The following is a 22,543-nucleotide window of genomic DNA, read 5'->3' on the forward strand; positions in this document are numbered from 1 at the left end:
TTTGTGTCACCAGTCCACGTATCAGTGGCTTGGGGAGATGAGAAAAAAACAAAGAACCCAAAAGGAGACTCATGAGGGCATGGGGTAAACAGAAACCCAAGCTCAGGATCAAATAGGGATCTATTTGTAAAGGAATAACACAAACAGTTCTCTTTGCAGAATAAACGAGGAAAAAAGACAAATCATAAAACAGTGCCACTCACTCAGAACTGCTACACACATGCTGACACTAGCCAGAAATCATTACCATTCATTAAGCATTTTGCCTTGAATGATCCTTTTAATGGTCTGGCAACATCCTAATACACAAGCGAAGAAGGCTATTTTTATGTAAAAACAGAGTTTCACACCTTCAAAATGAGTAAGAAATATTTTGCTGTCTAAAACCATAGCAGTCATTTCTCCCATTCACTTCAGTCATATTTCATCATACATGTCTGTCTGTTCAGAAAAGAGAAAAGTTCCACAATGCTCAAATCCACGGAAGCGGCCATCTTATTTAGTTCATAAAATCCATGTGAAGAGACAAAGACGAAGCCTGAGGCAGTCCATCCATCGTGACAGTCTTCAGAAGCGAGGCCTCCGGTTGCGGCCTGTGTATTTCGTATCTGCCCTCACCTCCCTGAAACAAGATAATTAATATTAACAGATTGAGAAACAGGCATGAGGAGCACTACCTGAACCATTTATTTTAGAGTAGGCTTAGGAGTTTAATTAAGACAGTGGTGACAAATTAAAAGGGAGAAAAAAATAACATTGTCAGATGTCAAAAGGTGAGGGGCCACATGGAGCCACCTGAACTACTTTAAGGAATCATGGAGCTCTACAGGTGTCTGGAGGGATTTGTTTTGATGATCGCTGTCAGATCTGGAGTTAATCAATAGAACATATAGAACAGATAGAATAGATCGATAGAACAGACAGACAGAAAAGATAGAACAGACAGAATAGTGTGGCAGCAGGGGCGTGGCCAAGTGTCAGTTTGTGAATGGAGGGCAGGGGCAGGGAAGGTGAGTGGCCAAGTCATTACACCTGTAGTCAATTAATGTGTGTGTTTGTTGCAGTGATAGGGGAGCATAAAAGGGAGTAGGAGAGCAGAGAAGAGCGGCTGGGACCAGAACACGATCCTATGTACATGCATGGCCTAAAGTGAAGATGAAAAAGCTGTCAATAAACATGTGTGAACATTATCTCCTGCCTGCCGTACTTCTGTACTCCACCCACATCAGGGAAATTATTACAGTGGTGCCGAAACCTGGGAGTACCGAAGGGAGCCAACCCATGGAGTCCTCAGCATTTAAGGACCTCATCCATGCCCTCGTTACCGCTCAGCAGAACCAGCATCAAGCACTTACCGCCCTCCGGAAGGAGCAGGAACAATGCTTCGAAGCCTTATAGACTGGTACCAAAATCCAGAATTGTGACAGCCAAAGGCATTTTTGAGACAAAGTCAGCAAACAGTCTTATTTTGTCAATTTGGGTGTGCCGAATTCAAATCTGCAATATGCCGAGCTCTATCTGACCTCTGTTGACCTCTAGAGGTCATTGAACTTTGGGCCTGTAAACGTCTCAGCTGAACCCAGTTTCTCAGCTTTCTAAGGAATGAAATGTACTAAAATGATTAATGAAGTTAGCAAATGGCCTTGTTTGTTAAATGTTTGGGTGCTGAATTCATTTTTCATTTGTAAAACGACATATGACCTCTGATAACCTCAAGGTCATTAAACTTGGCCTATAGAGATCTTGCAGTCACGTGACCGGAAAGTACACAGCCGCCATCTTGTCGGTAAAAAACACAGCTGAATACTGCTGCACTCGTGTACAGAATGGATCAATTTCAACCGATAGACTACACGGCTCATTTTTCTAATGAACAGATAACTAGATATATGTCTAAAATAAACGATCTACAGATTAGTGACCCTTATGGCTTACCAGATGGAGTTTTCACAACCGTGTCAGTGGATATTGAACTGCCAGCGGAATACCCAGACGTGTATAATTACCTCATTAACTTTCCCTTGCTGTTCAGTGGTGAAGCACTGCCTGCTTATAAATCTCTGGACAGTTATCTTTACAGAAATTCAGGATTTGTCAGCGACTCAGATGTAGCATCTTGTAAACAAGAAAATAATCCTCATTGGACGGGTAAGTCACTTACTTAAGTGACTTACCCGTCCAATGAGGATTATTTTCTATTCTATAATCAGCTGGTCAGTGCTATACTCAATACTTATTGAGTATAGCACTGACCAGCCGATTATAGAATAGAATAAGGTAATTCCAGCTGTAATTCCAAATCGTCCGTCTTGTTTACCATGGATCCGGCGTTGGATTGATAGAGGCTTGGCAGTGGAGATTTGAGTGGCTGTTTTCTGAGCTTAGTCAACAGGCCGGCTCTGCCTGCAGCTTCGCTTTTGCTTCCGCTCCCGGCGCTACCTCCTTCGCTTTGCTTCCGATAACAATCCATGGCAACCCCGCTGGTCTCGCTATCTCGTCCGGAATGTTGTGTATGCGATGGAAATCGCTACAAACCGTCATTTTCTGCTGGAAACCAATGTCCAGTAAGTCCATACAGTTGTAGTGGATATTGAAGTCCGGTACAGACGAACAACACGCAAAAATACACACAAAAAACGTGCACAGGTAGGGAGAGCTTGTAGCCGCAGCCTTTGTAGTAGAATTGTATATAGTAGGGTTTTCCAGAAGAAAAGGTAGAAGCAGAAGTAGAACTAGAAGTAGAAGGCGGAAATATGGCGTTTGACCGACAAGATGGCGTCTGTCACAATCTGGATCGGCTGTGACGTCACATGCAAGTGCTCCATAGGCCTATGCATTTAACGGCATTTTTAAACTGACTTTACTCCCCCAAAAAGAATATGAACAGACAAAAAACAAATAGAAAGGAACAAATACAACATTAAATGCCAGTCCATGTACATGTGACTTACTTTTCACAATGAGAATGCCTAGGCGATCACCTTACATAACATTGCATTACATTTAGCGGTTATTACATTTAGCGGTTATATACAAAGCTACTGAAAAAAGGACAGATTCAGCAGCATACAAAATGTGGGGGCATACAGGTTAATCAGGGTTAGTATATATGAGAGTTTTTTTTCTTTGTTGTTTGTTTTTTGTTTTGTTTTAAACGGGGTAAAGCCTTTACAAAAAACAAACAACAAAGAAAAAAACTCTCATATATACTAACCCTGATTATGCCCCCACATTTTGTATGCTGCTGAATCGGTCCTTTTTTCAGTAGCTTTGTATAAACAATAACCGCTAAATGTAATGCAATGTTATGTAAGGTGATCGCCTAGGCATTCTCATTGTGAAAAGTAAGTCACATGTACATGGACTGGCATTTAATGTTTTATTTCTTCCTTTCTATTTGTTTTTTGTCTGTTCATATTCCTTTTGGGGGAGTAAAGTCAGTTTAAAAATGCCGTTAAATGCATAGGCCTATAGGCCAAGTTTAATGACCTTGAGGTTATCAGAGGTCATATGTCGTTTTACAAATGAAAAATGAATTCAGCACCCAAACATTTAACAAACAAGGCCATTTGCTAACTTCATTAATAATTTTAGTACATTTCATTCCTTAGAAAGCTGAGAAACTGGGTTCAGCTGAGACATTTACAGGCCCAAAGTTCAATGACCTCTAGAGGTCAACAGAGGTCAGATAGAGCTCGGCATATTGCAGATTTGAATTCGGCATACCCAAATTGACAAAATAAGACTGTTTGCCGACTTTGTCTCAAAAATGCCTTTAACTCCTTAAATAAGCACTTTTTTGAATTTTGGTACCCGTCTATTAGTGCTGGCCCAGCAGGAAGCTCACCAGGCATTCCAGCACCCAGGGATGAGAGTGGCTTGTGATGAAAAAATCTGAAAAAGTAACCGGGGGTCTGGGGGCCATAGGCCCCCAGTGGGGTCCAGGGGCGAAGCCCCAGTGGGGGCCCAGGGGGCGAAGCCCCCGGGAGCGCATGGATTTTAGAGATTTTTTACCCTAAAAACCATTTATTTTGTCATCAAAATTTTACAAATGTTGTTGAAATACCATACCCGGTTTGCTTACAAAATTGACACTTATACAAAAGTAGAACTCTCAAGTACATACATTACTTAAACTTTCATTTGATAAAGATCAACTACACCTATGTAAAGGAAACATTGACATAGGCCTTTTGTGATAAATTTTGCATATACATTCCAGGTGAGCACCAACATGATACTTCAAATTTGCTGCTCTAAATCCAAACTAAGGTAACACATTCACTGCTATATTAAATAATGGTTTATCACTAGTATTTATATAAAATGTGCAAATTTGATAGACGCTGTAGATTCTTACCTCATACGTGTACAAGTCCCAAACTGTTTATATGATTTATGAATACATTTTTCCTTTGGTTCTATAAAGTGTTTGTCTATTTACAATATATACAACTATTTACAGTTTCATGGTGCAGAAAATTTATTTCTTCTTTATTTTGAGCTTTTTAGCAAGAGCTAAAAGCTTGTTCGTCCTCTCCCTCTTTTTAGCCAACTCCTCTTGATTTTTCATATGCTCCAGCCTTGCTTTCTTTTGCTCCCTGTCTAACTCCTCCTTGGCCTTTCTCTTACTTTGTATGCTTCCATCGAAACTTGTTTTTCCAGATACGCATCTATCTCACGCACTTTAGCTTCGTCACGAGTCTCAATAACATTCGGCATTTTGATTGATACAAAACTGCATACACGAGTATTGCTGCAGTACTCCACACGTGCAAAGAACCAATCATGTAGCGCGGGAAGGTGGTTTAAGAAGGTGAATACGGATTGGTTGTCATTCAGCAAATGCCGATACAGGGGCCAATCACAACACATGAGACATTGGTTATACATCAAATACAAACTAACGGCAAACTAACATCTTACGAGAAAGTACGATTATTCTGCCCCGCTCGTGCGTGTGCTTCCCTGGTTGTGTGGCAACGAGCTACGCAGATAGCTAACAACTTCTTCAATAAACTTTCAGAGTCCGTTGGTGGATTTATGAAGAATTTACTGAAGATTTATCTGTAAAACTGACATACAAGACATGCAAAGTGTATCTGGATTAAGCTATGTTTGGATTATAATCACACAACACAAGAAAGAGTAGGCTACGTACAGGACAAATGAAAGATGAGCAGTTAGCTTAAGGCTAACATCTATGGGAAACGTCATTTAGAAGCTAAAGGCCAATTTATGCTGACAACCCAGTCCTCGCAGACGGCGTCACAGATAGTGTCTGCGTAGCCCCCCCCCTTCGCAGACGCTCTGCGCGCACCTCCCAAAAATTGTGACCACCGCAGAAGCCTCGCAGACAGCCTCGCAGACAAGAGGGCTCTGATTGGTCCACTCTACATCCGCTGTACACGCACTTCCGCTTCCCTACTTTCCCAGTTTGTTTTGTTTTCACGACCGCCATTTTTAAAAACACGAGCGAAGATGGGGCAGCACGAAGAGCGGTTGATCGAGGAAGTGAGGAAGTACGTACAGCTATACGACTCCAGTTCTAGTCATTATAAGTAACCGGAGGATAAACACTCCACTAACCACACCCACCAACTACTCCTAGCGATTTCGCGCCCCCTTGTGTTGTGGCGGTGAATAACATCGCGCACGCCTATTACTCCCCGCTCAACGATAAATTACAACTGTCTGCGAAAAGCTATCTGCGAAAGCCTTGTCGCAAGAGCATGCAGAGGCCTTAACGGGTACCATTTGATACATTAACTGTAAAAAAATATTCTCGCTTATGTAGGAAGATTCATGTCAGATAATTTCTTCTTATTGAGAGGCAGATTAACAAATTACTTACAGGCAAATGCTTTCTGGCCATAAACACAGATCACAAAACCATTGGCCGTTCAGCTTCTGAGTAACGTAAATAACTGAATACATCTGAGTACGGCAACACCAAAGGCACAAAAAGCAATAGATAACTGCATTGCTATGGAAAAATATGACCACTAGAGGTCTCCCTTGCCCCGTGGCAATGACAAAACAGCACAACGCAGACCCTACCCTACCCCCCTATAATTTTCTCAATGGATTTGCAACAATATAAAAAAAGGTCCAGTTTGACTGAAAAAAAGCGGAATTCCGCCAAAAAGCGGAAAACTCTCATCCCTGAGCACCTGCTCACGTCGGCACCACCGCAGCGGACCCTCCCCACCTCACCCTAACGAAGATCAGCCCGCATGACGATCCGGAAGCCTTCCTAGCGCTCTTCGAGCAAGCAGCCGAAGCATGAGGGTGGCTGGTCGAGCAGCGCGCCTACTTCCGCTGTTGACTGGCGAGGCGCAGCTTGACAAACTGCAGCTCCCCACCAACAGCCGGCTCATATACGCCGACTTGAAGTGAGCTATCCTACAGCATGTCGGCCGCTCCCCGGAACAACAGCATCAGTGCTTCCGGATGCTGAAGTTGGAGGAGGTTGGCCGGCCGTTCGCATTTGGCCAACAGCTCCGGGACGCCTGCCAGCGGTGGCTGAGGGTGGATGACAGCGATGCCGAGGGAATCATCGACTTGGTGACACTGGAGCAGTTCATTGTGCGACTTCTGGGAGAAACAGTGGTGTGGGTCCAGTGTCATCGCCCGGCCTCGTTGGAACAAGCCATCAAACTGGTGGAGGACCACCTGGCGGCGGTTCCAACAGCAGGAGGATGTGTCGCCTCTTCTTTTTTCTCTCCTTCCCCCCTCCCTCTCTTCTTTCCTTCCCCGTGGAGGCATGGGCCAGCTCCCCCCTCAGCCAGCCCGATGCACCCGTGGTATCCTCCCGTTTTCCCCATCTGTGTCGTCTCGTCTCCCCCCTCAGGTGAGTGACGCCCAGAACACTGGTGCAGAGGAAGACCCTGGATTGGTGCACAGGTGCTGTGGGGAGCCGGGACATCTTCGGAGTCAATGTTCCGCGATGGAGGTGGGAGCAGTGGTCTGGATCCCCGACACGCCAGAGACCGCCCTCGATCAAGGGGATGCGTATCATGCCTTGGTGGATTCCGGCTGTAACCAGACCTCAATCCACCAAAGCCTGGTGCAAGGTGAGGCATTGGGGAGAGGACAAGTGGTGAAGGTGCTGTGTGTACAGGGATGTTCACAACTACCCCTTAGTGTCCGTCCACATTCTATTTCGGGGAGAAAAGTATAGAATAAAGGCAGCAGTTAATCCTCGCCTCACCCACTCGCTGATTTTGGGGACTGATTGGCCAGGGTTTAAAGAACTGATGGAACACATAGTAAGAGGTGGGTCCTGCATTAGTACATCATGGGAAGATCCCAGTGTGGCACTGACTGGGGAAGCAGTCACAGAGCAGTCTAAGTCAGCATCGCATCAGGGCGATACGAGGAGCAGGGATTCCCTTGAGGATTTCCCATTAGAGCAGTTGCAAGACGAGACTCTGCGTCATGCGTTTGAACAAGTGAGAGTAATTGATGGGCAAACTCTCCAGCCAAATGCAACACCAGCCTTCCTATATTTCGCCATTATTAAGGATAGGTGGTACCAAGTGACGCAGGACACTCAAACCGGTGAACAGATAACCCAGTTGTTAATCCCAAAGAGCTGTAGAGAACTCGTATTCCATACGGCTCACTTTAATCCCATGGCCAGACACTTGAGGCAGGATAAAACACTAGGCCGAATAATGGCCCGATTCTACTGGCCAGGGATTCGGGGGGATGTCCGTCAGTGGCGTGTGGTGTGCAGTGTGCCACGAATGCCAATTAGTAAATCCTGCGGCCACTCAAAGTGCCTTTGCACCCTCTCCCTCTAATCAAGACCCCTTTTGAGAGAAGTGGTATGGATCTTGGTGGGCCATTAGATCGGTTAGCACAGAGATATCTGGTGGACTATGCAACGCGATATCCGGAAGTGGTGCCTCTTCACAATATCTCAGCATGCAGTATTGCAGAAGCGCTCTTCCGTATTATCTCCCGGGTCGGGATTCTGAAAGAAATCCTGACAGACCAAGGCACTACATTTGTTAAGCACACTGCGCAAACTGTATGCATGGATTAAAGCAAAAAAAAATTATTTGACTGAAAATTTAGAGGGGGTGGGGGGGTTATGGGTGGATTTCGATGAAATTCTACGGGGGGGGGGGGGGTTATGGGTGGATTTCGATGAAATTCTACAGGGGGGGTTATGGGTGGATTTCGATGAAATTCTGAGAATGGTTAACTTAGAACTGATAACTTTTATCAATTAATTAATGGATTAATATATTCAATTTATTGCACTTTCTTTCTATTGCTTCCATATATTATTTTTTTGTGGCAAACCACACAAATGCAAGCGCCTGGAATGTTTAGTTTTTTGCACCATGAACTAAATGGCTTTCCGTTTTCACCTATTTCGTACAGCCAAGCCCACCTCCACTTGTTTTTTTACACCTTTATCGATGGCAGACACATCAGTGCCTTCTTTCATGTAAAGCGCATCCATGCTGCCGAAACCGAAAGCAGAATGACATGCTCCTCTATGCTCGACGTCAATATAGAAAAAAGTTTGGATCTTCGCTTAAATTAAAATTATAATTTGACCTTATTTTGTGTTGAATACGACTTCAAAAACAATTCAAGATTTTATTAAGAGAAATATTGTGGCCAACATGAGTGTTAAGTTACCTAAAAGATCGCGTTAAGTTGGCTGCTATCTACTTTGCGTTCATTCTCATTTTCCTCCATCATTTCATAGGCCAGAAACAGATGTTTTGACGTAATTTAACTTAGTAAGCTATGATTATTATTTAACCGTAGTCTTCTAGACATTTTGACTGTTTGGGGCATTGAACGCTGGTGTATGATTTTCAGGGAATAAAGTTTAGCGCATGTCGGAACATCATTGCGCTCGCAGCCTCCAGCTCCTCAAACGTCCTTTAAATTGTGATATAACGTAGGCTATAAGGCACGGTTCTAACACACCTTACACATTGGCCTAACGAAAATAATAATTGGTGGGGCGTCTGCTGATTTGTTAGCTATAAATTTAGGTCTAATTACTTCTGACAGTCTGCAAGCATTGCACCGTCGGGTCTTCAAGTCTGGCTGAAGCAGAGGAGCGGGCTTTCTAGGGTTTATTTTTTCGGGTTTTTTTTACATGCTCTATTTCTACATGTCCAGGTTTGAACTAAGTCATTTTGGCAAGATTTAACTTAATACAAAACAGAAATGGTCAGACACAAGCATGCCAAGCACATGGGAATGTATTTTGCCAATTTTGACAGTGCATGTTTTTTTAATGCCGCACCGTAGACAGCGAACGTTTAAACATGATCAAACATAGGAAATGGACGACACAAAGCATGGCTCAAAAACAAAAAAGTTAAATAAACCCTGCTGATAGTTGATGGTGTTGCAACACATCAGTGTTATAACCCAATCTCTACCCAACCACCCGTCATTTTAATTCTCCTCGGATCAGCACCGACCTCACATTTGGCCTTGGGAGAGTTCAGTTGACGGAAATCCGTCACACGACGGAAAACTTTAATCCATGTGTATGGGTTATTGGGAATTAAGTCTATCTGCATCAGTGTCTATCACCCACAAATGGATGGCTTAGTGGAACGGTTTAATCTAAAACACTCAAACTTAATTCGGAAATTTGTAAGTAAGGATGCATGTAATTGAAATAAATGTCTTGAGCCTCTGTCATTTGCAGTATGAGAGGTCCCGCAAGCCTCCACAAGTTTTTCACCGTTTGAGTTATTATATGGGCATAAGCTGTATGGCATTTTGGACGTGCTATGAGAAAATTAGGAGGAGGGACCTTCACCTAGCAAAAACGAAATTCAGTACGTTCTCGACCTGCACAGAAAACTCCACACCCTCATGAACTTAACCCAGGAGAATTTACAGCAGGTGCAAGAATGTCAAATCTGGCTGTATGATGGGCACGCGCCTTAGAGAATTCACACTTAGAGAATTCACACAAAGTGCTCGTATTATTGCCCACATTGCTTTCATTTTTGTACTTTTCACTTTCGCTTTCCTTTTTCCGTTTTTTTTTCCCGTTTTTTTCTCTTTCTTTTTTCGGAAGAACGCCGAGACCGGAAGCTTTCTTTTTCTCTCCTCCTGTGTAAAGTCCACAAGCGGAGGCCATCTGATCTGCTTTAATATCAACAGATCTTCATTTAAGGTACGTGAATCTTTTCATCATGGCACACCTTCAGCCTGTTCAGTGTGCTGAGTGCAGGATGTTTAGTCATTCTTCCTCTGTCACTAGCGATAGCTCTATTAGCTTTACTTGTGATAAGTGCAGATTAGTTAGCTCTCTGACGGAGAAGATTGCAGTGCTAGAAGCGTGTGTCCAGGCTTTAGAGCAGGTTAGTGAGCGTGAGAACAGTGTAGTTTCTGTTAGGGAAAGTCTGGACGCCCTAGGTGGAGTTAGCAATCCCCCAACTCCGGCATTAGAGCCCTTACAGCGGGGCGAATGGGTGACGGCTCGGCGGCATAAGCGTAGAGCCAAAGCTACCGCTGAGGCTCGCCCACGGGAGCACCACTCCTCTCCGCGTCACGTGTCGAACAGGTTTGCTCTCCTTAGTGATGCACCCACTGAGAAACCTGAAAGAGCTCTGGTTATAGGGGACTCTATCATACGGCACGTGAAATTAGCTCAGCCTTTAGGGGCACCAGCAGCTTTAGTCAGGTGTATACCGGGAGCCAGGGCGCCGGACATAGCAGGTAATCTTAGGGTCCTAGGGTTTTAGGGCACAGGTTCTCAAAGATAGTTATCCATGCAGGAGCTAATGATATACGCCTTCATCAGTCTGAGGTTACTAAGAGTAACTTTGTAGAGGTGTTTAAATTAGCGAAGGCGATGTCCGATGCTGTAGTATGCTCTGGCCCCATCCCAATGTGGCGTGGCGATGTAGCTTACAGCAGGTTATGGTCGCTGAACTGCTGGCTGTCCAGGTGGTGCTCTGAAAACAGTGTGGGCTTTATAGATAATTGGGCTAATTTTGAGGGCACTGCTGGCCTGTTAGGGCGGGACGGTATCCATCCCACTCGGGAAGGTGCTGCTCTCATTTCCTGCAGCATAGGTCATAGTCTCAGAACAGGCCTAGTTAATTTCTGACAATCCAGAGCCAAGGCCAGGGAGCAGACGAACAGGCTAAACCGACTGTCTGCTAGCTGCACAGAGTCGTCACTCAGGGCCCACTACATCGAGACTGTGTCTGTTCCCCGAGCTCAACAAAAAGGTAGAAATTTTCAGAGAGTTTGTTCCAGTAACCTAATCAATATAAAATTAGATCAGACTGACTGTACAGCTGCTGCCAGCACCTTTGATGTGAAGGTGGGGCTATTAAATATTAGATCTCTTACATCTAAAGCGCTAATGGTTAATGAACTCATTACTGATCAGGAGTTAAATGTACTGTGTTTAACAGAAACATGGATTAAGCCAAATGAATATATAGCATTAAATGAAGCGAGTCCTCCTGGATACAGTTATATACACCAGCCTCGTCTAACTGGCAGAGGAGGAGGCGTCGCGGTTATTTATAACGATTATCTAGGTGTAACACACAAACCTGGTTATAAATTTAATACATTTGAAGTTCTTCATACTCATATAAATGTATGTAGCCTCGAAAAATAAGTCTACCCAGTTAATTCCATTGCTTATTATTTACAGGCCCCGGGGCCATATTCTGAGTTTCTTTCTGAATTTGCAGATTTTATCTCAGATTTGGTTATTTCCTTAGACAAAGCTTTAGTTGTCAGAGATTTTAATATTCACTTCGATAACCCAGAAGACCCTTTAAAAACAGCGTTTGTGTCCATCTTAGATTCAGTCGGGATTAAGCAGAATGTCATAGGACCGACCCATAATGGTGGTCACACCCTTGATCTAATACTAACATTCAGATTAAACGTAGACAATATAGTCATACTTCCACAGTCTGAAGTTATCTCAGATCATTGTCTCATCTCATTCAAAATATGTCTGAGTAATAATATATGCACCTCACCACGCTACTGTATTAAACGTACTTTCACGTCAACTACTGCACAGAGCTTTATAAATGATCTCCCAGAGCTGTCAACTTTGATTGGGTCACTGTCAGCCCCTGCAGAACTTGATCAGGCAACTGAATGCTTAGAGTCAACATTCCGCCATACTTTAGATAATGTAGCTCCTCTAAAAAGGAAAATGGTCAGAGACAAAAAATTAGCACCCTGGTATAATGATGACACTCGCACATTAAAACAGACCACTCGAAAATTGGAACGTAAATGGCGTCAAACAAAATTGGTAGTGTTCAAATTAGCTTGGAAGGAGAGCTTCCTGAAGTATAGAAAAGCTCTTAGTGCTGCGAGATCAACATATTTCTCCTCCCTAATAGAAGATAACAAAAATAATCCTAGATTCCTATTTAATACTGTAGCAAAATTAACCAGGAATAAGTCCACTATCAACACATGCACACCTGCAGTGTGTAGTAGCAACGACTTCATGAATTTTTTTAATGACAAAATTGAGAATATCCGACAAAAAATGCAAACTACTAATTTAAGGTTAGACAATGAAAGTGACCTTGTAGTTAACAATATAACTGTATCAGATCATCAGTTAGAATGTTTTACTCCCCTAAAAGAAACTGAATTACTTTCATTAATCTCTACATCAAAAGCCTCAACTTGCGTACTAGATCCCTTACCGACACATCTATTCAAACAGATAATGCCTGGAGTAATTGAACCGCTTCTAAAAATAATAAATTCTTCTCTTATGATTGGCTATGTACCCAAATCCTTTAAACTAGCAGTTATCAAACCCCTGATTAAAAAACCTGACCTTGATCCCTGTCAGCTGTCCAATTATCGGCCAATATCAAACCTCCCCTTTATCTCCAAGATCCTTGAAAAAGCTGTGGCACAGCAGTTATGCTCATATTTACATAGGAATAACATCCATGAAATGTATCAGTCAGGATTTAGACCTCATCATAGCACAGAGACAGCACTGGTTAAAGTAGTAAACGACCTACTGTTGGCGTCTGATCAGGGCTGTGTCTCGCTACTTGTGTTGCTTGACCTTAGTGCAGCATTTGATACCATTGATCATTCCATTCTTCTGGATAGACTAGAAAATGTTGTGGGAGTTAAGGGAATGGCCCTCTCCTGGCTCAGGTCTTATCTAACTGATCGTTATCAGTATGTTGATATAAATGGTGATATTTCTAGACGTACCGAGGTAAAGTTTGGTGTTCCACAAGGTTCTGTCTTGGGTCCACTGCTTTTTTCTCTATATATGTTACCTCTGGGCGATATTATTCGTAAACATTGTATTAGTTTCCACTGTTATGCTGATGACACACAGTTGTATGTCTCTGCAAAACCTGATGAGAGACACCAGCTTAATAAAATTGAGGAATGTGTTAAGGACATTAGACACTGGATGCTTATAAATTTCCTTCTGCTTAACTCTGACAAGACTGAAGTACTTGTGCTAGGACCACATACAGCTAGAAGTAAGTTTTCTGATTACACAGTAACTCTGGATGGCCTTTCTGTTTCTTCACGTGCAGCAGTAAAAGACCTCGGAGTGATTATTGACCCCAGTCTTTCATTCGAAACTCACATTGATAACATCACCCGGATAGCTTTCTTTCATCTCAGAAATATTGCAAAGATAAGAAATTTAATGTCATTGCATGATGCAGAAAAACTAGTCCATGCTTTCGTTACCTCCAGGTTGGATTATTGTAATGCCTTACTGTCTGGATGTTCCAATAAGTGCATAAACAAGCTCCAGTTAGTTCAAAATGCCGCAGCAAGAGTCCTTACTAGAACTAGAAAATATGACCACATCACGCCTGTCTTATCCACACTGCATTGGCTCCCAATCAAATTTCGTATTGATTATAAAATACTACTATTGACCTTTAAAGCACTAAATGGTCTCGCACCACAGTACCTGAGTGAACTTCTGCTCCTCTATGACCCGCCACGCCTACTTAGATCAAAAGGTGCAGGCTATCTGCTGGTACCTCGTATAGTGAAGGCTACATCAGGGGGCAGAGCCTTTTCTTACAAAGCCCCACTGTTATGGAACAGCCTTCCAAGTAATGTTCGGGAATCAGACACAGTCTCAGCATTTAAGTCTAGGCTGAAAACATATCTGTTTAGTCAAGCCTTTTGTTAATGGTGTTTATGAGGTAAAGGAGTAGATCTGGAGGGTCCTCAGACATAGAGTGTTTTGGTAAACTGGGATGTATGGATGCTGTCAGTCCCCACTCGCTTGCTCACTCGAGTTTGTTGACGGTGTAGTGGCTGGCTGCTTTATGTCCCGGGGCTCCCTCATGCCTGTGTTACCTTCTGGCTCTCTCCTTTTAGTTATGCTGTCATAGTTAGTTGCCGGAGTCCCTGCTTGTACTCGGTGCAATATGTATACTGTTCCTACTTATTCAGGTGACATTGGGCATACCTAACCACCTGTGTTTTCTTTCTCTCCCCCCCACCCCAAATCTGTCCCTCTGAGTTACATGGAGTCAACAGGAAATCTTTTGGTGGAGACAGTGGGGACCTCGACTGGCTATCGTAGCCTGCAGGGAATCGGCCGTCAGACATTCTGTCGCATGTCCCAGACCCGGTGAAATGTAACTGAATTGTCTTGGCCAGGCCTAAGGGTCCCATCTGCATCTCATCATTGCTGAGGAGTGTGCTCCCATCACCCAATCAAGCATCCAGCCAGAGCAGGTCATGATATATTTTTTACCATATTAACATGCCATTGTGTGTTATGCCTGATGTAAAGACTCTCGTCTCTGCGAGCCTACCACACAGATTTAATACTTGTCATTTTTAGGGCATACCTAACAACGTGTTTTCTTTCTCTCTCTCTCTCTCTTCCCCCCCCCCCATCTGTCCCTCTGGGTTGCATGTTGATCCTGGGATTGGGATGCTGGCCTCTTCTGCCCCTCGGACCTGCTTGGTCCATCCTGGTGCCCTGTGTCTGGTCGGAGTTTTATCGCACCGCTCCTGTGAAGGACGGCCCCATGAGGACAGTTGAGGGTTATACCTGTTAAAACTGTTAATATTATAGTCAGGCTGTCTGTTGTTGCCCAAATGAGGATGGGTTCCCTTTTGAGTCTGGTTCCTCTCGAGGTTTCTTCCTCATGTCGTCTGAGGGAGTTTTTCCTTGCCACCGTCGCCACAGGCTTGCTCATTGGGGATAGATTAGGGATAAAATTAGCTCATGTTTTAAGTCGTTCAAATTCTGTAAAGCTGCTTTGCGACAATGTTTATTGTTAAAAGCGCTGTACAAATAAACTTGATTTGATTTGACATTGAGCTCCAAATTAATCGCCAAGTGGCAAGGGCCTTTCGAGGCCGCACGGCGAGTCTGGGACGTCAACTAAGAGGTGAGGAGAACAGATAGAGGTAGGGCATTGCAAATTTATCACCTCAACCTGTTAATGTTGGAACAAGGGGGTCCCCGTGACATTGGCGTCAGTAGTCCCACAGAAGGCGGAGCTGGGGCCGGAGGTTTAAAAAAAAAAAAAAAAAAGGTGGTTTGGGATGAACTCGAGGCCATGCTTAAAATGGGCATAGTCAAGGAGTCCCACAATGACTGGAGCAGCCTGGTGGTCCTGGTTCCCAAGACTGACGGGTCAGTCTAGTTCTGTGTGGATTATAGAAAGGTCAATGCAGTGTCTAAATTTGACGCATACCCAATGCATTGATGTGTTGCTCGATTGGTTAGGAGCTGCTTGCTTTTATTCAACACTGGATCTAACAAAGGGATACTGGCAGATCCCCTTGACTTCTCTATCCTGAGAGAAAACAGCCTTTTTCACACTGTTTGGGTTACACCAATTTGTCATGCTTCCTTTTGGGTTATCTGGGGCTCCCGCTACGTTCCAGCAGCTCATGAACAAGATCCCCCGCTCTCACGCTGCCTACATGGCAGCGTACCTCGACGATATCATTAGCAATGACTGGCTGCAGCACCTGGAACACCTTAAAAAAAAAATGGGCAGGTGGAAGTACGGTATCTGGGTTTCCACTTGGGTCATGGGCAGGTGCGTCCCCAAATTAACAAGACTGCAGCAGTTGAGGCCTGCCTGAGGCCCAAGACCAAAAAGGGGGTGAGACAGTTCCTGGGGTTGGCTGGCTACTATCGTAGGTTCATACCCAATTACTTGGACGTCACCAGTCTGCTGACTGATCTCACTAAAAAGGAAGCACCAGATCCGGTCCAGTGGATGGAGCAGTGCCAAAAGGCTTTGTCCAAGGTAAAAGCTGCACTGTGTGGGGGGCCACTTTTACAACCCCCTGACTTCTCTCTCCCCTTTGTTTTACAGTTGGACGCATTGGACAGGGGGACGTTCTGTCCTAGAAGGTGGAGGGCAAGGAACATCCCATGCTGTACATTAGCCGCAAGCTCTCGATGCATGAAAGCAAGTACAGCAATATCGAAAAGGAGTGTCTGGCCATCAAGTGGGTGATCCTCGACCTCCGATACTACCTGTTGAAAACAGACCACGCACCCCTCCAGTGGCTCCACCACATGAAGGATGCCAACGCACGGATCACCTGTTGGTATCTCGCCCTCCAACCATTTAAATTCAAGGTAGTCCACAGGTCAGGGGTGCAGATGGTGGTGAAGGACTTCCTGTTCCATCAGGTGGGTCCACTACAGGCTGGACACCTCCCCGGCCTGAGTCGGGCGGTGGGGGTATGTGGCAGCGGGGGCATGGCCAAGCGTCAGTTTGTGAATGGAGGGCAGGGTCGAGGAAGGTGAGTGGCCACGTCGTTACACCTGTTGTCAATTAATGTGTGTGTGTGTGTGTGTGTGTGTGTGTGTGTGTATGTATGTATGTTTGTTGCAGTGATGGAGGAGCATAAAAGGAAGTAGGAGAGCAGGGAAGAGTGCCTGGGACCAGAACACGACTCTGTGTGTGTGTGTGTGTGTGTGTGTGTGTGTGTCTCTCTCTCTCTCCATCCTAGAGTGAAGCTGAAAAGCTGTCAATAAACGTGTGTGAACATTATCTCCCACCTGCTGTACTTCTGAACTCCACCCACATCAGGGAAATTACTAATAGAACAGACAGACCAGATATGTAGAATACAGACAGAGAATAGATAGAATACAGGGAGTGCAGAATTATTAGGCAAATGAGTATGTTGACCACATTACCCTCTCTATGCATGTTGGCCTACTCCAAGCTGCATAGGCTTGAAAGCCTCCTACCAATTAAGCATACCTGGTGATGTGCATCTCTGTAATGAAAAGGGGTGTGGTCTAATGACATCAACACCCTATATCAGGTGTGCAAAATTATTAGGCAACTTCCTTTCCTTTGGCAAAATGGGTCAGAAGAGGGATTTGACGGACTCAGAAAAGTCAAAAATAGTGACATATATTGCAAAGGGATGGAGCACTCTTAAAATTGCCCAGCTTTTGAAGCGTGACCATCGAACAATCAAGCGCTTCATTCAAAATAGTCAACAGGGTCGCAAGAAGCGCGTTGAAAAAAAAAGGCGCAAACTAACTGCCCGTGAACTGAGGAAAGTCAAGCGTGAAGCTGCCAAGATGCCACTCGCCACCAGTTTTGCCATATTTCAGAGCTGCAACATCACTGGAGTGTCAAAAAGCACAAGGTGTGCAATACTCAGGGACACGGCCAAGGTAACAAAGGCTGAAAAACGACCACCACTGAACAAGACACACAAGATGAAACGTCAAGACTGGGCCAAGAAGTATCACAAGACTGATTTTTCTAAGGTCTTATGGACAGATGAAATGAGAGTGAGTCTTGATGGGCCAGATGGATGGGCTCGTGGCTGGATCAGCAAAGGGCAGAAAGCTCCAGTCCGACTCAGACGCCAGCAAGGTGGAGGTGGGGTACTGGTATGGGCTGGTATCATCAAAGATGAGCTTGTGGGACCTTTTCGGGTTGAGGATGGCATCAAGCTCAACTCCCAGTCCTATTGTCAGTTTTTGGAAGACACCTTCTTCAAGCAGTGGTACAGGAAGAAGTCAGCATCCTTCAAGAAAAACATGATTTTCATGCAGGACAATGCTCCATCACACGCATCCAAGTACTCCACAGCATGGCTGGCCAGAAAGGGTCTAAAGGAAGAAAGATTAATGACGTGGCCTCCTTGTTCACCTGATCTGAACCCCATAGAAAACCTGTGGTCCCTCATCAAATGTGAGATCTACAAGGAGGGAAAACAGTACACATCTCTGAACAGTGTCTGGGAGGCTGTGGTTGCTGCTGCACGCAATGTTGATCGCAAACAGATCAAAACACTGACCGAATCCATGGATGGCAGGCTTTTGAGTGTCCTTGTAAAGAAAGGCGGCTATATTAGTCACTGATTTGTTTTTTTTTGTTTGTTTGTTTCTGAATGCCAGCAATGTATATTAGTGAATGTTGAGTTGTTATATTGGTTTCCCTGGTGAAAATAAATGAGTGAAATGGGTATATGTTTGTTTTTTGTTAAGTTGCCTAATAATTATGCACAGTTATAGTCACCTGCACACACAGATATCCTCCTAAGATAGCTAAAACTAAGAAAGCCCTACTCCAACTTCCAAAAATACTCAGCTTTGATATTTATGAGTCTTTTGGGTTCATCAAGAACATAGTTGTTTTTCAATAATAAAACTAATCCTCAAAAATACAACTTGCCTAATAATTCTGCACTCCCTGTAGACCAACAAAGACAGACAGGCTCGATAGATAGAACAGACAGCCAGAATAGACAGACAAATATACAGTGATGCTTGAAAGTTTGTGAACCCTTTAGAATTTTCTATATTTCTGCATAAATATGACCTAAAACATCATCAGATTTTCACACAAGTCCTAAAAGTAGATAAAGAGAACCCAGTTAAACAAATGAGACAAAAATATTATACTTGGTCATTTATTTATTGAGGAAACTGATCCAATATTACATATCTGTGAGTGGCAAAAGTATGTGAACCTTTGCTTTCAGTATCTGGTGTGACCCCCTTGTGCAGCAATAACTGCAGCTAAACGTTTGCGGTAACTGTTGATCAGTCCTGCACACCGACTTGGAGGAAGTTTAGCCTATTCCTCCGTACAGAACAGCTTCAACTCTGGGATGTTGGTGGGTTTCCTCACATGAACTGCTCGCTTCAGGTCCTTCCACAACATTTCCATTGGATTAAGGTCAGGACTTTGACTTGGCCATTCCAAAACATTAACTTTATTCTTCTTTAACCATTCTTTGGTAGAACGACTTGTGTGCTTAGGGTCGTTGTCTTGCTGCATGACCCACCTTCTCTTGAGATTCAGTTCATGGACAGATGTCCTGACATTTTCCTTTAGAATTCGCTGGTATAATTCAGAATTCATTGTTCCATCAATGACAGCAAGCCATCCTGGCCCAGATGCAGCAAAACAGGCCCAAACCATGATACTACCACCACCATGTTTCACAGATGGGATAAGGTTCTTATGCTGGAATGCAGTGTTTTCCTTTCTCCAAACATAACGCTTCTCATTTAAGACAAAAAAGTTCTATTTTGGTCTCATCCGTCCACAAAACATTTTTCTGATAGGCTTCTGGCTTGTCCACGTGATCTTTAGCAAACTGCAGACGAGCAACAATGTTCTTTTTGGAGAGCAGTGGCTTTCTCCTTGCAACTCTGCCATGCACACCATTGTTGTTCAGTGTTCTCCTTCTGGTGGACTCATGAACATTAACATTAGCCAATGTGAGAGAGGCCTTCAGTTGCTTAGAAGTTACCCTGGGGTCCTTTGTGACCTCACTGACTATTACACGCCTTGCTCTTGGAGTGATCTTTGTTGGTTGACCACTCCTGGGGAGGGTAACAATGGTCTTGAATTTCCTCCATTTGTACACAATCTGACTGTGGATTGGTGGAGTCCAAACTCTTTAGAGATGGTTTTGTAACCTTTTTCAGCCTGATAAGCATCAACAACGCTTTTTCTGAGGTCCTCAGAAATGTTCTTTGTTCGTGCCATGATACACTTCCACAAACATGTGTTGTGAAGATCAGATTTTGATAGAGCCCTGTTCTTTAAATAAAACAGGGTGCCCACTCACACCTGATTGTCGTCCCATTGATTGAAAACACCTGACTCTAATTTCACCTTCAAATTAACTGCTAATCCTAGAGGTTCACATACTTTTGTGACTCACAGATATGTAATATTGGATCATTTTCCTCAATAAATAAATGACCAAGTATAATATTTTTGTCTCATTTGTTTAACTGGGTTCTCTTTATCTACTTTTAGGACTTGTGTGAAAATCTGATGATGTTTTAGGTTATATTTATGCAGAAATATAGAAAATTCTAAAGGGTTCACAAACTTTCAAGCACCACTGTATAAACTAGACAGACAGCCAGAATAGATAGAACAGACAAAACACAGAGATTGACAGGCTAGACAGACAGACTGACAGGCTAGATAGACAGATGAATAGAGACAAACAGACAGAATAGATAGATAGAACAGACAGGCAATAGACAGAAGAACAGAGACAGACTAGATATTTCAAACAGACAGATGAACAGACTAGATAGATAGAACAGACAGATACAACAGACAGACTAGATATATAGAACACCCAGACGAACAGAGATAGACAGACAAACTAAATATATAGAAGACAGACTAGATAAATAGAATAGACAGATGAACAGAGACAGACTAGATAGATAGAACAGACAGATGCAACAGACAGATACAACAGACAAGATAAATGAACAGAGACAGACTAGATATATAGAACAGACAGACGAACAGAGACAGACAAACTAAATATATAGGACAGACAGACTAGATAAATAGAATAGACAGACGAACAGAGACAGAGAGAATAGATAGAACAGAGATAGACAGACCAGTTAGAACAGACAGATACGACAGACAGATGAACAGAGACAGACAGGGGTATAAAAACAAGAGTAATATTGTAGAAAATAACTATACATTGTATGAAGAAAAATCTTTTCAGCTGAGATTTGAAAGAAGTTTCATTTATGCTCCTCCAAGTGCAGAACAGACACTTTTTTTTCTTCTTCATAACCTATAGTGTGTTTCCACAGACATTTTAACCATCACTGCAAAACGCATGGAAGGTTCCAGAGATACGTACTTGCCCTGCCTTCGCCTCCTCTCCTTCTTCTCCTTGATCCAGTCCTTGCTCTTTTTCAGGGACTTCCCTTTCAAGTTTTTGAAGCGAGATCTTTGGTTTGACAAAAGGACACATAACACGGAGTAACTTTAATTCAACAATCAAAACTCCATCACAAGTAGTGCTGTTTGACACGTTAAGAGTTGAGGAAACAATGTGTGTGTGAGAGAATGTCAGAGGGAGGAAAAACTGTCATGACGAGGCTCGACTCAAACAGAACAACTGCCCTCTGTCTCTGTTGGTCCATATCCGTTCAGGACAGGAGAGAACTGAAACCTGCTCTGAGCCATGGACAAGACCTCTGATTAATGGGGTGCCGATAATAAATCATCTTGTTTACAACAAGGTCCTAAACTCAAACAGTTCATGTTAATGCATGCTTATTATTTTATATACACTGACATACGAGGTGGTTATATATAGTTATCATTACTCCTTTACACTGCAAGTAATATACAGCAAATGTACAGGATAATTTAATATAAAATAAATATATATTAAACATAAAAATTGCTTATTATGCACATGAAATTATTTTAAAAAATAAATAATTTGTCCCAAAATTTAAGCCACTATAAATTAAGTCCAGGGGGGAAAAATAAATAAATCCTCCAACACACTAAACATTTAAAAAAATTTTTGAAAATTTGACAAATTTTCCCTCATTTTTTAATTAAAAAATTAACAATTTATCATACTAAACATAGCACTTAATACATAAATAATTTCAGTAGTAATGAAATATAAAAAGTGCTGAAAACAAACTTAACCTCATTTAAATGCAAGGAACAATAAAACAGAATTATTAAATAATTCACAGAAACCAAGTTAAAGGCGTCACGCAGTGGCGATAAAAGTCGCATTATTCTGCACCAGAATGCTTTCGAGATTCGAAATAAATTGACCGTCGATTTTTCAAAAGCTTCCCGCGGTTGTAATCGGTCCTTATTTGATCATGCCCATCACTTGAAATTTTCCGCGTTCGCAGCGCCCCCTCTCGGTCAATGGAACAGCTGCGTGACGTCATACCAGTAACCACTCGGTGCAGTTGCAATGACGGACACACCAGAAAATAGGAGCGATGCTGAGGAAATTAGCTTTGATTTTACCGATACAGAAGAAGAAAATGGCCCACAAGTAGAGATTTTGACAGCTGAATGTCTTGGTGGTATCCAGCCTTACAGATTTGAACCTGAGCGCTCATCTTCAGAAGAAAATGAGGACAGTTCTGAAGACGACAGAAACGAAGACGAGAATGAAGACCGGCGACTTGAAGACTTGTTTTGGTTGGTTTCTCTGACTAAATCACTACTTATGTGTATTTTTAAAGACCATTTTCACTTGAATTAGA

At 43.1% G+C, this 22,543-nt stretch overlaps 1 protein-coding gene across 1 annotated transcript in view; it reads right to left on the reverse strand.

Moving 5' to 3' along the window:
• Positions 1-260: 260 nt before the first annotated feature.
• bud23 (BUD23 rRNA methyltransferase and ribosome maturation factor) overlaps positions 261-22,543 on the reverse strand; it is a 68,347-nt gene continuing 46,064 nt past the window's right edge. Inside the window, exons 11-12 of the mRNA XM_060905882.1 lie at positions 21,154-21,243; positions 261-622 (exon numbers count right to left, since the gene is read on the reverse strand). Of these exons, the coding sequence (XP_060761865.1) occupies positions 568-622; positions 21,154-21,243 (145 nt within the window). The 3' untranslated portion in view covers positions 261-567. The remainder of the gene's footprint in view (positions 623-21,153; positions 21,244-22,543) is intronic.

This window comes from Neoarius graeffei, chromosome 23 (assembly GCF_027579695.1).
Source record: "Neoarius graeffei isolate fNeoGra1 chromosome 23, fNeoGra1.pri, whole genome shotgun sequence".
Taxonomy (NCBI): domain Eukaryota; kingdom Metazoa; phylum Chordata; class Actinopteri; order Siluriformes; family Ariidae; genus Neoarius; species Neoarius graeffei.